At 39.7% G+C, this 20,921-nt stretch overlaps 1 protein-coding gene across 1 annotated transcript in view; it reads right to left on the minus strand.

The window, feature by feature from the left end:
• Positions 1-1,494: 1,494 nt before the first annotated feature.
• Positions 1,495-20,921, minus strand: part of RCHY1 (ring finger and CHY zinc finger domain containing 1) — a 78,100-nt gene continuing 58,673 nt past the window's right edge. The window contains exons 4-9 of the mRNA XM_085636488.1: positions 15,458-15,536; positions 12,355-12,399; positions 11,881-11,939; positions 11,755-11,781; positions 6,730-6,850; positions 1,495-2,279 (exon numbers count right to left, since the gene is read on the minus strand). Of these exons, the coding sequence (XP_085492614.1) occupies positions 2,151-2,279; positions 6,730-6,850; positions 11,755-11,781; positions 11,881-11,939; positions 12,355-12,399; positions 15,458-15,536 (460 nt within the window). The 3' untranslated portion in view covers positions 1,495-2,150. The remainder of the gene's footprint in view (positions 2,280-6,729; positions 6,851-11,754; positions 11,782-11,880; positions 11,940-12,354; positions 12,400-15,457; positions 15,537-20,921) is intronic.

The raw sequence follows: 20,921 nt of genomic DNA on the forward strand, positions 1-20,921 counted from the left end.
TTAATTACCGATCCGACTTTAGATTGGTTACTAAAAAGGGAAGAAAAAGCCACTGGATCAAAGGCTTACAAAAAAATGTGCCAAAGGCAATTTTTCTTTTAATTAGCCATCTCTTTAGCCATGCTGCACAATTTCCCTACATTACCTGTCTACATTTATCTGCCTCCAAGCAGCGCTTGGCAGGACACCAGCGATTGTGATGCCTTAACAACAGCACCTGTAACATCCTGGATCCTTAGAAAGTTCGAGAAGTATGTCACATATACGCAGACAAACCGCGTGGCATCCTCATGTCACACTCACTTTGAAAGGCTGCGTGGAATGACTATACAAGACAAGCTGTCTTTAGTCATCTTGCAGACACTTGTCAAAACCAGTTGCGCCTCTGATTTGGAGTAGAGGATTAGGTCTCAAATAGGGGCTGAACTGGTCTTAACCTTCATATTCTTCACGTTAATCTTCAGTACATTTTCAGCATTGCATTTACTTTGCGAACACAATTACGTTTGTGCTAGTCCCATTTCTACTTCTCTCAGTAAGTGTAAGTGCTTCTGACTAATGCTTTTCCCTAAAAACGCTCATCCTGTGCCTTGAAATATTAAGAAATAAAAAGCTGGTATGATAGTTGATTTTAAGCAGAAAAAAACCACTTGTTAAAATTTGACTTGCAATCAGGGAACAACTTGCATGCAAGGCCACTTGGAAATGGTGATTCCGCAGTCAGTTTTTACTACGTGAATACTGTTTTGCCTCAATTGCCACACAACGCAACATCTCCAGCACAATTATCAGATGATATCAAAAAAATGTTTTATCAAAAGTTATTACAACTGCTGAAGAGAATGATACCACGCTTGACATTTTGCATGAATCAGCTAGTTACCTTTCAACTACTGATCTCTAGAGATGACAAGGTTTCCCTTAAACTGTAAACATAGCTAATTGATGGAGGGATATTGCGAGCAGCAGGAAACAAAACCACAAAATACTTAAATTCAATCAGAACAGGACACGAACGATTCCATCGTTGCCATGAAAATGTTGTCTTTGTTTCACTGTTCACACAAATTCATGTTTACATCATAGGCACGGTTCTAAAAGCAGCAGTTGTTTTAATAGGGCCCTCGCTCGCTAGGATTCAGGACATTAGACCTTAAAAATAGATGCATCACATTTGGCGTTCTTCTTAAACACCTCCTAATAAGACACGTATGGAAAAGTAGGACATTTACTATAGTAGTTTACAGGCAGTTACCACTGAAAAGAGGTTCTTCAAGGGGCCCTAATTGATAAATACAGAGGGAACCGCAAACTGAAGGCAGGTTTTAGAGCATGACCTGGCACATCTCCCTTAACAAAACGTATGTATATGTAATATAACCGGGCACATCTCCCTTAACAAAACATTTGTATATGTAACATAACCGGGCACATCTCCCTTAACAAAACATGTGTATATGTAGTCTTGTTTGCTGCAGAGTTCAACACTGCATATGGTTTAAACAAAATATTTTATTCTGGGAGATAAAAATAAAATGTTTAATAAAACTGCAGACATGCACTTAAATGCAAGATAAAATCCATATTTAATAGGGATCTGCTAAGTATGCATACTTTACAGTGTGTTAAATATCAATTTAACCACTTAATCATGTCTCAGGATGTGATGCATAAGTTGTCTTTAATTGCATAAAGGGCTCTCTATGATTTGCTTTACCCTGCTGCACAATTTGACTTTCCTTTGTGCATAATACAGTCATACCTACCATATTAATTTGGTCATCTTTTGCCATATAATTCCAGTGGCTTCCATAACTCCAATTTCATGTTATCTGCTATTTAGCAACCAATCACACGGTATCAATTTCCAGGTGAAAATGACTGTTTTAAAAACAATTATCAGATCACACTTGAAATAATATCTGTAGTAGCCGTTTACTTCTTATCTGCATTGTAGACGAGTAAAAATTCAGCAACATTCAGTGATTATACTTTGTACAACCAGTGCTATTTCAAAAAGATTTAACTAGGAACAGGTGTCTGGTTATCTTACAGTATTTTTAGAGCTCTTGCCCCACCACAAGGGATGAGGTCCTTTAAACAGCTGTTTCACAAAATAGGTCTATCTTTTTCAACAACAGGCAAAATCATCACTGAGGCGGACTCTGCACGTTTGTCTTTCCGTCTTGGGCAGTGTTGTAAGATGCACAACTTAAACACTTCATTCCTAGAATATGGAAGGGCACCATGGATCGTGCACTACAGTCGTTGCAGAGAATCTGTAATTCAAACCAAAACAATATGAGAAGACACACAAAAAAACAGCAATCACTAAAGCTAATTGTACAAACTGGGTGAAAACTCTAAAAATTTTCAGGGGATAAAAGACAAGCGGGGCGATGGGGTCCACGACAAAATAAACAAATTTGCATGCACAGTCATCCTTTAATAAAATGTAAATGGATGGATGCTACATCACTTTAAATCTTATTAAGTGGGTACTCAGATGTTGCACTGGCTCAGCACTAAAATGAAATCAGTGGACCCTAGTCAATTATGCCATAGCTTCAAATAAAAGAACAAGAGATAGCATACAGTTGTTTAGGACAACATTTTTTATCTGAGATACTCTCATTAAAAAGACTAATACATGAAAAGTTTCTTATGGCATTATCAGTGTGTCATAAGCTAGTGATGACAACAATTTTTAAAAAACAAATCCTTTTTTTTCAAATAAAGCAATTAGAACAAAGAACTGCAAACTGTTGCATGAATGCTATAATTAATCAATACTAAATGGAAACCATCAAGCACGTAAAGACAGTAAACAAAGTGGGTACAGTGCTCTAAAAACAACATAAAACAGTCTTTGGGAGCGGAACAGCAGTTCCCTATTATACAGCTAGCTGAATTGGGGAAAATTGTAGAAAACTCATTGGAAAGGAATTTGCGGTGTAGCAGGTTCTCATTCCCCTCCTACACTAGGATTGTCTGAAGAGACAGGGGACCTCAAGAATTAAGTTTTACTATAGCAGCAAGACGCACAAAATTCAGGGATCATTCTCCATGTATCTGTCTTTTGAACTTCGATGGACAGATTGGGTAGGCTTCACTGAATGGAAGATTATGGGTGGAGTGTTCATTCAGGTCCATGCATATGAACACTGCATCTCACATAAGAATTGTATCCCTTACTCAATGCATGGCACATACGAATTGTATCCCTTACTCAATCTGGAGCCTCTGCTGCCATGTGAGGACTGATGAGATATGATCATGTTTTTCCAGCATGTCCAGATTGCAGTGGACTCCTTTAACGGCCCCATACATACGAGGAACGAAAACATTTCATCAAAATCAAATGCAGATTTGCAGCTTTTTTACTGGGACCGCACACTTTCTCATCATTAGTGAAAGATAGGTGTCATTTTGCACTGTTGCCTATATCAAGACCTTTGTTTGCCTCCACTTAACAAAGCTCCTTTCCTTCAAACAACGGTGAAGTGTTCCAGGAATTGTGAGAACCATTGCTCTAGGTGACCGATCCATGTGAAAAGGAGATGACTCTGGTATTGTTCAATAACTTTGGCAAAGGGTTGGTCTAGTTAAGAGCTGTGACACTATCAAAGGTGTTTTCAAAGAATCCCTTAATCTGCCATATCATGGACGGCAGATGTGTCAAGGAGAATCAAGAATCTTAATGAATCATGAAGGGAAATTAGAAGGTCTTCAGAGAGCTGCTCAGTAGGGATGGTGGCCAGTGACTAAATTATATAATTCGGTTAGAATAACATTTGTTTTGAACCACAATTTGAAAACTATTGAATGAAATACTAAACTGAGAAAAGGAACATTATTGGAGCATTATAGAAACAGGATACGCTGTAAAGATTATGGGAATAGGACGAGCAGGGGTGAATGCAAGCAGGGCTTGAAAGGAAACCACAATCTGTCCTGACAAACATTTTGGATCAACCCACAACTGAAAGTTACCTCGACTAGAATGGGGTCGCGACAGCCCTAGTTATTCTGAAATCATCCCTGTGCCTGCAACCTACCAAGGAACACGTCAAGTTGCTGAAGGGCCAGTCTAACACTGTGTGCAGGGTGCAAATGTGAAAAAATGGTCACCACCATGATCATGAGAAAGAAAATGAGAAAGCAGAGACCCAGGCAAGAAGACATAGAAAATAGAAGCACAATTATAATAGGACCACTGAAAGCAGAAGGGAATAGGAGTAATGTGGTACCCTGTCACAATTTCAAAAGGAAGAGAGAAATTAAACCAACAGTAGATTCAAATAAAGTGATTTAAATAAACATAAAAAAAGCAATCACATTGAATCAATTAAATACCCCAGACCAGTCTTAATACTTTGTACTTCCAGTCCAATATGAAGGAATTGCTTCATTTTTTACGGTCCCAGTTGAAGAACCATTTGATAACTCTTGTATGGGTTCAAAGTAGATATTTTGTCTAACCACACAAAGAACCTTAATAGTTCCCTGAGGCAACCTTAAATGCCCAAAGGCTGCAACCTCAGAAATCAGGCTGCCAGTCTCAGGGATGAAAGGGAGGAAGGACTAGGCTTCAGTCCGGAGAGAGAAAATACATCTTGTGAAATGGAAGAAAGAACACGGGCTGGGGACTGTGCCAACTTTTGAAGGTCTAAGAATCAGAGACTATTTGGTTACTTGAATGCTTTGAGAAATTATCGGTGCTTTTCACTCTTCAGTAATCACAATAGAATGTTGAAAGTTAGAGGTAAAGTTGGAAGCCGGAGAGCAGTTGTGCCTACAGTTGATCAGAAACGTTTTCATTAAGAACCTAAATTCCTATCACCTGAGGTGTGAACTAATAACAATAGGTTAAAAGTGGAGGTCAAACATAATTATTGCAGAGAGAAGAATGCAATCTGGGGTAAACAGACACAAATGTTGCAGTTTGATGCCACTGCTCATAAAGAGAGGGGAAATCATGTCCAGGATTACATTTTTGGAAGAAAATTCTTATGTTAAATGAAAGTGCTCCAGCGCCTCTGTTACCCGGGGTAACGAGCCAAAGTTCTGAAGTAGTTCAAAGATATAGAAGTATACATGATTCACGCCCCTGCAAATTAGAAAACCAATTCATGTAACTAACAACATTGGGATCCAAATTGAAAGAATAACTTGCACATGGATGCATGTGAACAATTAACACTGTGCATTAGTTAAAAAAATTAAATCCTAGAACAAGTTTCAGGACGTCTAGCAGAGTGGTCCCGTTGCTAAGAGATGGAAAGAGAATAAAAAGCTACGAGGCCAAGTAAATTACTTACCTATTTTTTTCAATAACTTAACGATAGAAATGACTGTACCATGTAAAAATAACAGTTTGAACTGAGATTACATGATGCTGCAAATCACTCATATCCAATTCAAGGTCAAATTTAGAGTTCAACTACTTTTGTCAGTCCAGCAGATAGGGGACTTCGATGAACGCCAGCAGTGGGAAACAACCTTTACAATGCAACTATTACATAGCACTACACTTACAACGCAGGCATTACAACGGAACATCCTTTACAACGCATGACACTACAACGCATGACACTACAACGCATACCATTACAACGCATACCATTACAACGCAGACACTACATCGCATGTCACTACAACGCAGGCATTACAACGCATACCATTACAATGCATACCATTGGAGTTAGAATATTAATTTTTAACCCCTACACTATCCAACACTTACCCTACTGTTGCACCCCCTGGAGTTAGAATAGTAATTTTTAACCCCTACACTATCCAACACTTACCCTACTGTTGCACCCCCTGGAGTTAGAATAGTAATTTTTACCCCTATACTATCCAACACTTACCCTACTGTTGCACCCCCTGGAGTTAGAATAGTAATTTTTACCCCTATACTATCCAACACTTACCCTACTGTTGCACCCCCTGGAGTTAGAATAGTAATTTTTACCCCTATACTATTCAACACTTACCCTACTGTTGCACCCCCTGGAGTTAGAATAGTAATTTTTACCCCTATAGTATCCAACACTTACCCTACTGTTGCACCCCCTGGAGTTAGAATAGTTATTTTTACCCCATACTATCCAACACTTACCCTACTGTTGCACCCCCTGGAGTAAGAATAGTAATTTTTAGCCCTATACTATCCAACACTTACCCTACTGTTGCACCCCCTGGAGTATACCTTAAATGCAATTTAACATTATGCGTTGTAATGGTATGCGTTGTAAAGGTAGTATGCGATGTAATGGAATGCGTTGTAAAGGTAGTTTTTAAAAATGTGTTGTAGTGTCATGCGATGTAATGGAATGCGTTGTAGTGGATGTTGCGTTGTAAAAATTGCGTTGTAAGTGCATGCGTTGTAAAAGTATGCGTTGTAACATCATACATCCGCCAGCAGTATACAAGCATTTCACACTTGTATCAGGGAATCATCTGGTAGAACAGGTTTTACTCAAATTAAAATGCATGTACCAAAGCAACATCACAGGAGGCATACATGGAATACTATGCATGAGGTGTTGCATTTGCAGTTTGAAAGGAAAGTGACCAGCCCAATTTCATAAATTCCAGGCACAATAATTAACATCGCACTCAGAAAGAGGGCGGCTGAGTTTGCATCTTTAGTAACAATGGGTTCTGATAATGCTCTTGTGCTAACTGGATACATCAATGAAGGTGGATTGAATTCCTACTTGCCTCAACCAGCATGTTCTGATATTCTGGTGGCATAGGAGTTTGGGCCACTTCATCATCTAACTCTTTCCAGTAACTTGTCATATCAAGGGCGGAATGCATACACAATGGACACCTGTATCCACTACAAGGAAAGATGAGAACAGACAAGTTAGGCAAGGTGAAATACCACACAGGGAAGTGATTACATATACATTAAGAATCAATTAATAAGTGATTATAATATAAATATTTAGATCTTATAGTTGTTAATGCATTTCTTTTGCGTCATATGGTTTATTATGTAACACAGCATGCATCAACAAAGATTGTGTTTCCCCAATCTAACAGGCAAGCTGATTTCCTATGATGTATTGTTGCACATGTGAGCACATATATATATATATATAAAAAGAAGCAGTTTGTCAAGACAGAAGAGGCCCTGTGCTAAAGGGAACAAACAGAGGGAAGACAAAAAACATGTGAAATGCTCACACAGCAACAGTCCTGATGCTAACCCACCAATTGCATCTTAGGAAGGAGTGCTGACAGACCAGTCTACTCTAATGACACCTAGAAGCAGTGCTTAATGTGTGAAAGGAGTCCTAGTGCCCGAACCTCTGATCAGAAGTCGGCAGCCGGTGCGATTACACATCAGCGTGCCAAATACCACGGCTGGTAGTCTTTAATCCATTACAGACACTCTGTTCCTTTTTCTCGCTCTTGCTGCTTCTTCTCTGTGTGACAATTTTTCCGTCTTTCTCTTTCTTCATCTTTCCAATCTGTGCGTTTTTCCCTCTTGTATGTATGTGTGTTCTTATATAGCGCTCGACTTGTGCTCGGTAAACAGCTGATGCGAGAAATAAGTGCCGGTCCCCAAAAATAAGTTCTGGTGCCCCTCACCGGCAACCCCTGGCTCATTGCGTAGAAGACAGAATTAGGCCCACCTGAAGATCAGACACAACAGAATATCTGAGTCCGCTAAACACTGTGATCATAGGAATTCCCTGGATTGACGATAAGTCCTCACCCAGTCTTCTCCTATGTCGAATAGAGGAATCCAGTTTTGTGATATATGTGGTATTAGAATCCTGGTTAATAAACCAGTTAGATGTACTCCTAATATAATATTAAATATAACAGAGGTTACTCTCTCTAGCATATTCAGACTTCTTGAAGCAGTTTACATGTGCATGTCACAGCAGATGTACTGATAAATTTTTTGGTACCTTCAGTACAACTATAGTCTTGTAGAGGAAGAGTAAGGGACAGACATGTATGTACTGCAAAGCTAAGACCTTAAAGGTCAACAGTTCTATGAGGGCACACAACAACTATTGCACTGTTGGGCCACAACCATGTATAGATCATCTTGACGTTAGGTACAATCTGCACCTTAAAGTTTGCCTGAATGTTATGCCCATAAGGCACTTTGGGGGTTACTCCAGGTTTCAGTTAGTCCTAGGACAAATTTAAATGATGCCGTTGTAACTTTAGGACTTTTGTGTTGCGTGAAATTCCAGACATTATGCTACATTGCACAATTACGCGTCATGCGTGGTAAATATTTACTGCAAACACGCCATTCATGGTAAAAAAATTATCACAAACACCCAGGAACAAAAGAACACAAGCAGCTTTTTGCTGTGCTTTTGTTTTGCAATATATTTTTTAGCACAAAACCCGGTATCATGTCGCAAATTTTGCACACCCCTAGTTTTCATCCCATAACAGACTAATGTGGCAGCTGGTGTAATTAAAGGGTGCCTTCTTTTTTGGCAGGTAAACAGAAAATGCTGAAATTAATTGAAAATGCCTCATAGAACAGCACCTTCCACGGTATGGTGTTGAGCTCACAGATCTGCGACTGACAGAGAGGCCCACAGACTAGATTCCAATCCACACACATCAGGCACAGCCTACATGGATGAGATACATTAGTGAAAGGGTCTTCAAAACTAGATTTCTGCAGCATATATGGAGAACCCATTACTGTAATAAAACAAGGAAGGAAGAAAATTCCCTACAAAGAAAATGGCTAAAAACACATACACTTAGCAAAAGTAAACATAGAGACGCGAATTAGGAACTGAGTCTAAGGGAGAGAATAAAAATGCAATCATCCTCATAAATAAGGCAAGCAGTAGCAAATAGGTCTTGCCTTTTGGCTTCCAATTAAGACCTATTATCTTTGACAATGATTTTGAAGAAGCTATTCGCTGGCAAAAATAGAAAAAAAAAAAAAAGATATTCAATACCAATTGCAAGCACTCCAGAAGAGATCACCTGAAAATCTTGAAATTCTTGTAAAAACGGTTCTTCTTTAAAGACAATTTCTTATTTTTCTAATATCAGTGTCTAGCCAACCAACTCGTGTTTTGTCACATGGAAATAACCAATGAGTATATCAGGGCATTTTGCGCTAGTGGTATGACCAATCATCAAAAACTAATCTACAAAATCCTGGAAAAAGGGCTATAAAGCAGTTGCATCATGGTGAAGTGGGTAGTATGACGTGTCCATGTATATGCAATTGACTTGCTCTCAAATGAGAGCAAGTATCACAATATGCGATTAATCTTGTATTTAGGGCAATCACATATAGGTTGCCATTACTACGCCACTCCCGGAAATGAACAATAGAATGCTTACAGGATACCACTCTGTCCTATATGTGCATGTTCAAAATAGAAAAATGATCTCTTATTCTGATAACTGGACCTGGACCGGACCCCACTTGTTGGCCTCTGTTTGACACCTTGTGAATCTTCTGATGTCTTGTGCCTCTTCTGATGTCCTCAGGACCTTTAGACGTGTACTTCTTCAATGGAATGGGACTTAAAGGGCTGCATCAGAACGTAAAATCTTTGACCAGGATAAACCTCACTGGTGCATCCGGCCTGCGCTCAATTACGGTCAGCCTCAAATTGCACCTAGGTCCTAGTCTTACGCGACCATTGGATATCATTGATGCTTTGTGCTTCTTTGCGCTATCCCTACTTGAAACATCAAACTTTAAAAATTCATATTACAAGTTCCCCCTATTTTGATGTCCTTCATAACATTTTACACCATTGTACTAATTTGGTTTGTGAGGTTTTTGTTTTGCATAATAACTGTTTTGGTACTGAATAAATATTTTACAAATTGATTAAGTTAAGCCTGTCTCTCTGTACTGTATCTTTCAGGGGGTTGAGCTCAGATTAATTTAGTGATTTTGTTTCTTCACTCTGACAAGGGTTGCAATTATTCCTTGAGGTGGACACTCACCCACCCCAAATAATACTCAAACATCTCGGATGACGAGCCGCCATTGCTTCGTATAATCATCTGGGTTGTCTGCAATAGCTGGAAGACAAGTGTCCCTTCTGCTCTTCACACAGCTCCTAACAAATCAGATCTCAATCCCAAGACTACAAAGCTTGGAGTCTCCGAGATGGTAAACCTCAGTACGTTTTTACTGAATGCTAGGATCTCTTCACAGAATTCCAGTATCACATTGTGTCCTAAGTGTTCAACAACGAGCTAGGAATCTAAAAATAATAGCGGTTCTGTGCCATATTTTTTGGGCCATGAGAGAACACCTTCAGAGGGACTATTGCTTAGTCCTTGTCGCCAAGTGTCTGCACCAATTTATGTTGCTGTATAGTAGGGGGGGGATACTCTGGAAAATATATGCTTTGTTCCTTTCACTATCTTTGCTACTCCAGCTACTTCATTCAGAAGGAATCTTACTGCTAATCTTGGGGAGGAAAGTATTAAGCTTCTGGAGTATCATTCAGGTGGATTGCTACCACACCAACAGGCCAAGAGATGTATTCAATTCTGGCATTGGTAGTAGATATATCTGTTGATATCCGCTATGTTTTAGTGCTGCCATTTCTTCAAAGGCACTGCTTGAACGGATGCTACAGGTTTTGGCATGCCAACCACAGATTTTGTCATAAAGACCGTTACATTGCTTGCGTATACTGAGATCTTATGTCGTGTTTCTCTAAAAGGGCGCCTTCATGTTATGTTACTGTTAGCACTAATTGCACTAATTGCACTTGCAACTGAGTCGAAGGCCACAACAAAAAAGCATGACTGAGAGCAAATAGCCGTGATTAGTGCCCAATACCCAGTTGTTTATGTTAATTACCACCATTGCTGTACTAGTCTTGTAGTGTTGAGCTAAGAAGGACCGCTTCAAAGAAGCACGCGCTCTCAGGCTGAAATTCTCTATAGCTTTCTTCTCAAAAGGCCACCTGACCCTGTCAGCAGCCTCCTCAGGATTTAGGGATAAATGGAGAGTTCAGATATTTAACCTGTTGGTCTTCTCTTTAATGTGAGAACCTCTCGCTGTTATTACGTCAACCTACCCAGGACAAATACTAATACGTTTTGGCAAAATAGTTCTAGCATTAGCCCCTCCAAGCGGCTTTACTAAGATTTTGTATTTAGCATCACAATTAAAGGTGGAGGAGCTATGGTCCTGTAGGATGAGCACCTTTGTTCATATAGACTGTATGGTCCAGATATGTTATTATGTTTCAGTAGTTCTGTGTTTAAATGGACTCCCTCATATTCGATCTCCATGTCTAGAGTAATACACTGTTCCACCCCGACAGTTGCAGGAGAATTCCTCTGGTCTTGTAATCAACCCAGGTCTAATGATTCTGACAATATTCCAGAAAATCATCAGCATTGAGGGATTATTTGCTCAGCAATGTCCCATCACTACAGTTAACACCTTAAACTTGATCTGCTCCCTTTAGACTTAGCTTTTAATTCTTGTGCCAATAACTGGTTTGCTTTATTCTGTTAGTCACAGAAGTGTTGTTTATGGAGCATAAACGATTGAGATAACCATGTTAAGCCGCCCTTTTAATCAAATCATTCCCTTCAGTCACTGTGAGAGCCTAACTGCAAAGTACTTTTAACTTGGTCTTTTCATACCACGTAACCCTAGACATAAAATGGTAGATTTAGATGTTCGTCTGACCGAGTAATAAGAGTGTGCTGGTTAACACAAGAAACAGCCAAGTAGATGGCAGCCGGAACACTCACCCTTTTAACATCTCTTCATAGCACGTTCTAGAAGAAAATTGAGAGAGCATTAGGACACGTATAACAATTTCAAAATATATACTTCCTGCAATACTTTCAAGTAGTATTCTTCAAAAAGATCCTTACCTATGGAGAAGGTGCCCGCATGGAAGAACATGTGCTCCCACTCTTGACGTGTGAATGTCCTGTTTTAAAATAGGAAACCGGATACATTTAGCTATTGGCAATCCAAATAGGAATCTTTTCCCAAAACCTTGTTTATTTCTATGATATCCGGACAAATACACGATTAGACAAATGTATAAAGCAATAATGCATATATTAAAAATCATACCAATTATATAATAAGCTAAACACATGAAACGTAAATTACGCCTTAAAATTTGGGCAAATACTCACCATGTGCAGTTAAATTGACACAATTCCCATGCACAACTGCGCTAACCCCTCGTAAAAATAATTTATTCCAGCCTCATTATTAGAAGTTCATTTGGCAGATTGCCCCTCCACACCTGTACCAACTCCTTGTAAAAATATTTTTTTCTAGCATCATTATCACTCAATTGTCATCAATCAATTTAACTAGCAATTCTGACGTACCTCCATACATATTGGGCAGTTCTGTCTTGAGACATTTTCAATGCACTTCATGACGAGAAGAAAACAAAATTTAAATGCAAATTACTAAAATTGGCAATGATAAACACTGTATTCAACGTACTAGCAAAAACGCAAAACATGTATGCAGATAACTAATCAAAATTAGCTATACAGCTGATTTTTTCTTTTTTTTTTTAAAAAGAGAACTAGTTTTACACTTCAATTAACCTTTTCCACAGACACTTAATTACATAATCTGAAACTACGCTTTGAAAGCCTACACTATGGCTAAAGAAGAAACATTTTATCTGCAACAAATAACCTCCTGTTACAGCATTTTCTACACAAGTACTTGATATGTGATGCCATTCTTGCTTCAGGTCTCCCCCCAAACCAAGACATAAGCAGAACAGACTCATGATTTGTTTAACACTGGCCTTAGTGGTGAGGCCGGATAAGAGGTCAGACATGTGGGCATGTATGCCTGCTTGCATATGTGTTTTTATGGCCCCAGCACATTACTCTTCGTAGTATCCGTGTCATCTCTGAAAACTCAAATGGGCTTGGACCTACGCTTGGGGTCTTTGATTTTATTCCAACAGTCAAACGATCCATGTTGGGTCTAGACAACTGCAGGTTTACTGTGGCAGCAGCACAAAGCAGACTAGGGTGAAGGCTAAAGCACTGACCAAGCCATCCGCACCAGGGTTGGGGAAATGGCAAAGCCTGCCTCTTAAAAACTCAATGAGGGCTCATTAACAGAATCCAGGAACCCCTTCCTCTTCAGTGACTGAACATTGCATCCTCTGTGCATCTTGGATGCCCACTTTTACAACGGCATTTGCTGTTTTTGTGTGCGTTTCTTCATTAAGAAATTATTTTTACTATATACATTTTGAGATATTATTGTTCCTCTTGTATGTAAAATAAGAGCTCTGCCCGTGTAGTCTCATCTTTTTTTAAACTTCGATAACTGGCTAGTAAGGTGCCTCAACTCCACTTCACACAGCATGATTTTAATTTGGCCATGAGTGTGTACCAAAGATACCCAGACAGTTAAGGCAGCTTGGCAAGCCAACTTTCAGACAGAGACAGCTCTCAGTGGCTTTGTTAGCTGGGAACACTTATCATAGATATTGTTAGATTTTCAAAGGCACTTCAAGGGTAGGGGAAAAAGAATGACACCTTGTATGAGATATCAAGTTGTGTCTAACTTGAGGGAGACTAGATGCAGTAGATACATCTCCTAATGACATCCTGAGGTTGAGTCGCCCAGCTTAATTATCTGTTTTGCCATCAGAGTAGTCAGTAATGTTGTGGAACAATAAACAGACCTAGAAGTCTCAGCTTTGCAAATATACATCAAGGAATACCAGCAAGATAGCACTTATGACCAATTTAATACTTGGGGAAAGTGTTCTGGGAATGTGTTATTTAATCATTTTAACAGAACCACTTCCAATTAACAGGCTAAAAACCTGTCCTTTTATTTTGAAAGAGAGGTCTGTATATATACTACTGGATGGCTCAGTTAGGACACGGTGTGTGCAAATTAGTCTATTCTGCTAGTATGATGTAATTTGTAAAGAAGTTTAAAAAATTGCTTAATTAACATGAGAATCAAAACACCTCCTGAAACTGAAATTATTGAAGCTTAAACAGTGAACAGCTTGTTTACCAACAAATTATGAATTTCACTAACTCTGTATTAGCAGACCTACTTGTTATTAGAACATTGAAATGTTGGGTGCTCCATTGTAGACAATGGAGTGCTCCATGCTTTTACGAGCCGGTAAAGGCCCGCAAAGCAAGATTCCAATGTTTTTTTCAAAGGCCTCTCAGAGTCCGAGGGAATGTAACCCCTCGAACTCCGAGAGGCCTTTGTTTTATTTGTTGGAACATTCTGCACTCTAGTGGCAGAATGTTCTAATAGCCTTATAGCCCTTCTAGCTGAGCTATACGGCTATTAAAGTCCCGCTCCCTTGTTAACGATGGAGCTGGCCTTTCATAGCCGTATAGCACTCTACGGCGGGCTACAAGGCTATATTAAATTCCAGAGTCTTGTCATTTATGCAGGAGATTTCTCACTTAGTAGGACTGTCAACCCTGAAACAAAGGTACCACGTAACGAGTGTAACCACTCCAAAAAGTATAATCATAATATATATTTTATGTTACAGCAGCTGGCACACAATGACGGATTGATCACTTCCATGGCACAATGCATGGTAAGTGTCTCAAAAGATCCTGGCGTACAACATGCGGTTGTGTGTCAATTACTCACCCTTTCTCTAGGAGCCTTTGCCTGAGGTTCTGGCCCATAATGTCAAGGGTGGATAATTAACAGCATTTATTGCCCACAAATGCAACCAATAATGCTTAATCACGGCATTGCTCAAAATCTGCAGAAATCATAGACAAACATATATGGATATAACACATTTCTTTCACTTTCACACGCATCTAAATGAAGGTCAAAGAATAGTTTAAATCTACTTCCCCCTGCTACATGGAAAGGGCACCACATATCAGGGAAATCAAGACAGTCCAGGGACCACAGATGCAGCAGAGTGAAATGATGGGTGCGCACCACTGAGCTACCAAACAAAACTATCCTCAATGTACAGCCCTAGGGGTTTCACATTTAGACTGAAACACATTTAAATGTATTTATTCATTAGAAAGCGAGTTCCTATTGTGAGCAATGGTAGCAACAGGATGTTTTCTACTGTGCTGAATGCTACGCATAGTTAAGGCTTCTTAATATTTTTCCATAGCGAAGACCAGTTTTGCGTAACTGTAGAGCACTTTAGACAAGAGGCTCAGATTGGAAAGTCTACATAAGTCAGTCTCAATGGATTACTTAACAAATCCACGGATATTACATCACAGCTCAAATATCGGAGTTTGGAACTGCAAATACCCACATCCCTGCTAGACTGAAGGAACAAATTAATCAGTGTTGTTCCTGCTCTTGATTAACACAGTTTCTGCCTATTCAAGGCAGCTTTACTTTCTGTAAAGGAGACAATCCGATGTGAAACACGAAAATATAGCCAATAGGAAAATTACAAATTGCAAAAAGGGAGTAACTATTGAATACCTTATGTTTCCCCTGGAGTGAAAGAGCTAGGCATAAGTTGCATTTTGTACAATGGAAAAAGTCCTCTTTCGGTCCGATCCTAGGGAGAGAAAATAACGTGTTTAGGTCTGACAGGATATATATATTTCATACACATTATTATCCAATGCAGTCAGCAGAGTACCATAGGTATTGAGGTAATGGACTAGTGATTTATTTATTTAAAAAAAAATGGGAAATATAAAAACACAATTAAAGAGGAGATTGAGTACCACCACATGCTTTAACTGAAAGACCTACTTCACCTTTATCAAAAGTTAATTTATAGGCACATGCATCAAAGTAAAAACCGGTCGCAAACGGGCAGATTCTCAGAAATCTGCCCCTTTGCGAACGGTATTTTTGCATTTGGGATGCATCATCCCAAATGCAAAAATCGCAATTTAAGGATTCTCTAAATTGCGATTCCTTAAATTGCGATTGCATTTAAGGAATGCCAAATTGAGATTCCTTAAATGCAATGCATTAAAGTTAAAAAATTAGCGATTTCGCTAATAGGGGGAGCAAATTACCATGAAGTTGAACTTCATGGTAATTTGCAAAAACTTTGAAAAATGCACTTTTGTGCATTTTTCAAAGTTTCATGTTGCGCACACACATGCCCTTAGAGCATGTGTGTGTGCAACATATGTGCACAGATCAATTTCAGGGGTGCATTAGGGTGTCATTTTGTCACCCTTGAAATTGCATGAGCAATTTGTGAGTACCTACTGGTACTCGCAAATTGCTCATGCAATCTCCAATTCATTCCTATGGGCCTGGAGGCCCATAGGAATAAATGGGACGGCATTCCTTAATTGCGACTCGCAATTTGCGAGTCGCAATTAAGGAATTTGTAGGAATTGCTATTTTTATAGCAAGTCCTACATGCATAGGCTTTTGCAATTCCTTAATTGCGATTTCTTAAAAATCGCAATTAAGGAATCGCAAAAGTCTTTGTTGATGCATGTGCAAGTTAGTCACAAAACTCAAACCAAACACATCCTGATACCATATGTCACTAATGGGCCAACATTATACTGCACTCGTCAAAGACCGAAGTCGTACACCTTACTTACTTCCTAATTTGCAACCTCTTTTCTTCCTACTTGGAAAAATGGTGCTGACTGATCAATCAATCAATTAATTAATTTATTAAGCCGCCCAATATAAAAAAGTGAAACATTTTTCAGGTACAACCCTCATCCGAAATAGATTGGTTAAAATGGTGGTTGTGATGGAATCCATTTTGTGTGCATTATTTACATCATGATTCAGCATAAAATTACCTAGTATTTTGTCCCTGGGATCTGCACGTACACTAGACAACCGAACGTATGAGTAATTTGCAAGCATCAAATCAAATGAACACAAACTTTGGTGTTATAATCACCACAACATAACAAGTTGGTAGAGTTATTACTTGAAAGCAGATTTTTCACAAAAATAAACGTAGGAAACAGAATTTTTTTAAATCGCAAAAACGTTATCATAAAAACGTATTATGTAACATTAAAATTCATTTGAAATTCTCACAATCACGGGCTAAACTGTTTTACTATTAAAATCAATCGGTACAATATTTAAGTTCAGGGCAAGTGAGAACAACGTTTTGCAGAATTTGATGGAACGGCCAAATTGTAAGAGCAGACAAGGTCATCTAGGGAGCAATAGCCCATCTTTCCTGTAAAAGAATTATATCAAAATTATTAAATCAATGCTAGCCACTCAGGTTGGTTTTAACTTAAATGTATTCCCGCAATGTTTGTTAATGATGTGACAAAGGCTGGAGCTTACTGCAACAGACCACCGTTGGAGCTACTAATATTGATAGGCAAACCGAAGCTGGAGTAGGACATGTCGAAATCAAAAGTGGGTCGAGTCAGTCCACTACAGTCATTCTCCAGGGCAGATAATCTTTTCTGTAGATTAATATCAAAACTTGATGAAATATAATTAGTGATGTTAAAGGCCATAGGATAGGTAATAGAAGGAGGGATCTTAGAAACCATGTGTGGCAATGGCTCTGGTGGTCTATGAAGGAAGCCAAGCGGTAGAACAGTAATGCAACTATGATGGACTTTGACAGGTGGTTTGAAGACTAGCAGATTTCGTACATAAATAGGGTGGCTACAATTTATAACATTACAGTCTCCATCCAACAGCTTTGTAGACTGACCAATCCAGGGGACCCTCCTACCTGAAATAATGTAGTTCATGTTGCATACATAAATTCACTTTGTGTAGAGTTTAATGTTGGTACGTAGGCTAATATTAAAATGTACAGGCATGTGAAGGGGAACAGAGTGAGAGAGACGGACGGGCAAGATCATTTGCATCTAATAGGGGCAGTAAATTGCCACGGGCGTCAGGGGGACTTCTGTGACGTCTTCGTCCTACTACCGACCTGTATCTTTATTGACTGTGGTCTGTGCAAGGTGAGGTGGAACAGGAGAAAACTCCTAAGAACTATTTGTAGTACCAACTATGTTGACCACATTGCAAGACAAAATCATGGGATGAGTGCGGGGGGGGAGGGGTGGAGATGTTGTCCATAGTGGTTCTGCCCTCTACTTCTTCGATGGTGCGTCCTCAGACTGTCTGGTGCTGGAGGGTATGGCTAAGAGCACCTGTAGGGCTACTAACACAAAAGAAGGTATAGAGGGGAACATTTATGCACCACATTGCATTTGCTTCAGAATCCCTGCATGCAATAATTTTGGAAATATGGGAAAGCAACATGAACGTTGTTAAATATCGCAGTCAGGGACCAAAAATGAACACATTTTCACAGGATTTATAAGCCAAGTCATTTAATAAATGACTAGACACCAGGTCACCAGTCAGCCGTGTTTCATTTAAGGTTTTGTTTAGTATATCTGAAGTAAAGATTTTTTCATGTGTCAAACTAATTGTATCAAGCCAGCTTGGTAGCTCAGTGGAATAATGCGTTCACAGCAGTGATCTGTGTTTGAACCAATGTTTACAACTTCAAATCCTGGTGGTCCCACTCAGCTTTTATTTTTTTTAATTTCCAAGGTTAGTAAAATGAGTAGCACTGAGTTGATTAGTAACCATCCTTTATCTGTTAACGGTGCCGAAATAACTGTTTAGATGAATGTGCACTTTACACATACACCCGTTAGGTGCATGTGTTATGTTATTTCATTTTCAATATGCGAGGCAGTATGTATATGAAGATGCAAAGATGTGATTGACCTTACTCCACATCCGATGCAAACTGATATCTGGCGGATTCTTCCTCCTCTGAAAGCCTAGGTGGGCTTTCAGAGGGATTCTGGCATATGGCTGACTGTGCTATTTCTACTAATCTTTCACTGTCATGTGACTGGCTCTAAACCAATTCAACAAGCCTTTCAGAAGCAAATATGTATTTACTACTGATCCTTACTTACCCTACTACCCTTTTACAAGTTATTTTGGCATGTGACCAATTGTTTCCCAATCCTGCCTGCCCACCAATGGTAATGCTACTATGTAAAAGACTCACTCTAAGGGGTCGATTACGATGTCGTTCGTAAAGGCTCCGAATGGGATTAGGAATCTCAGAATCTGATTGGGAACCTATCTTTCCGACCGAATCATACACATTTCCAACCGACCAATTACGATGCATGGGAACCGTTCGGGCTGTTGAATCTGTTCTGAAAGGCATTCGGACATCCAGAGTCTTTCGGAGACAATTCTTATAGCTCTATGGACACGGTTTCCGAGAGAGCGATTACGCTGACCGATTCAGACAGCTGTTCCGATTCGGTCTGCCCGACACAAAACAGCTGTCGAACCCTGACTTTGGGGGCCCATAGCAGCCCAATCTTCACCCCGAGGTCTCAGGTTGGGGTCCATGGGGGTCCCTGTTCCACCATGCACAGTGTGGCAGGCACCATGGGGTACCCACCACAGGGTGCAAGGTTTTCCCCAACCACCCCTTTTTTCAATAGGAGCCAGTGGTCTCGTTCGGAACACAGGCTCCCATTGAAGTCAATGCGAGTCTGACCTAACAATGCTGGGAAGCATCGTAATCGGTCGTTCGGACTCGCAGAACCAGAGTCATTCGGAAACAAATCCGTGGGAAGAGTTTCCGAACAACATCGTAATCGGCCCCTAACTTTGCTTGCCCTTCAGAGACGATCTTGATAGGAGACTGCTGTGCTACCAAGTTGTCACATGTTGAGTCACATCTCTAACGAGTCCGGGCTTTGTGATCTGCAACACACAGCATTCTGGTACTTGTATATTTGCTTTTTTAAAATAACTTTTAAAGGGTGGTCATTGTGAATTGTTATTTGCTAAAGTCAGAGCTGGTAATGAATTTAACAATTGACAAAGTGCTACTAAGTAGATATGTGCCCGACTGCCCTACCCCTACCAACCTGTCAGAGGATGGTTAGAAAGAGGCAGTAATACTTGCAATAAAATATAAATTATGATAATAGTAAGACACATCAAACAAATACTGCCCGAGTAAAAACAAGGATTTCTAAGAGTATACTGAAATCCCACCTGGGAGCATGGTATATCCATGCTTAGATCCAGAGAACAATTCAATTGCTTCCCACTACATGAAAAACAAACACACCATGAGGAAGTCAGAACTAAATCACTGGCTCTCAAGGTTACAGGCCTGCAGAATTTCTATAAATTCAAAGGAGTGGTGTGACTGGCAAATACATTTTCTGACTGATCGACCACTATAAATCCTTCTTGCCACTGCAAGCCGGACAGGGGACATTTTAAGCCATATGCCTGAAGGAATGCACCCATTGAACATGAAATGCACTCCCCCAAACCCACTTTGTTTTTAATTTACTCCTAAATTCCCTTTACCACTATTCACACCTAAACCAATAAAATGTCCCTGATCTGTCTTTACCTCCACCCATCCCTGAATCCTAAAATTATCCTTACCTCCCTTTACAACTACCCATCGCTAAACCCTAAAATTACCCTTACCTCTGTTTACCACGACCAAACCCTGAATCCTAGCCCTTACCCCCCCCCTTTGCCCCTGCCCACCACTAAACTCCCAAATTACCCTCACTTCTTTACCCCTGCCCACCACTAAACCCCCAAATGACCCTCACCTCTTTACCACTACCCACTCAAAATCCCTAAATTAACCTTACCTCTCTTTACCACTGCCCACCCATAAACCCTAAAATTACCTCTTTACAAATTGTTAAATAGAAAACCTATCACACAGTTAGGTTGTCCCCCAATCATGCACACTGCTCTCATAAGGATGTAGTTTCAGATAAAGAGTCTTGTTATGAATGCTATAATTTACCATGCTATATTTAATGTCATCTAAAAGGGTATATGCAGTGCATGGGGAAGACGCCAGTTATAGTTAAGGTGGTATTTAAGTATTAGAATAGCACAGTGCTATCCACGTTGAGCTAGAAAAGGACAGAGTCTTTTGCTA

This window comes from Triturus cristatus, chromosome 2_1 (assembly GCF_964204655.1).
Source record: "Triturus cristatus chromosome 2_1, aTriCri1.1, whole genome shotgun sequence".
Classification (NCBI taxonomy): Eukaryota; Metazoa; Chordata; class Amphibia; order Caudata; family Salamandridae; genus Triturus; species Triturus cristatus.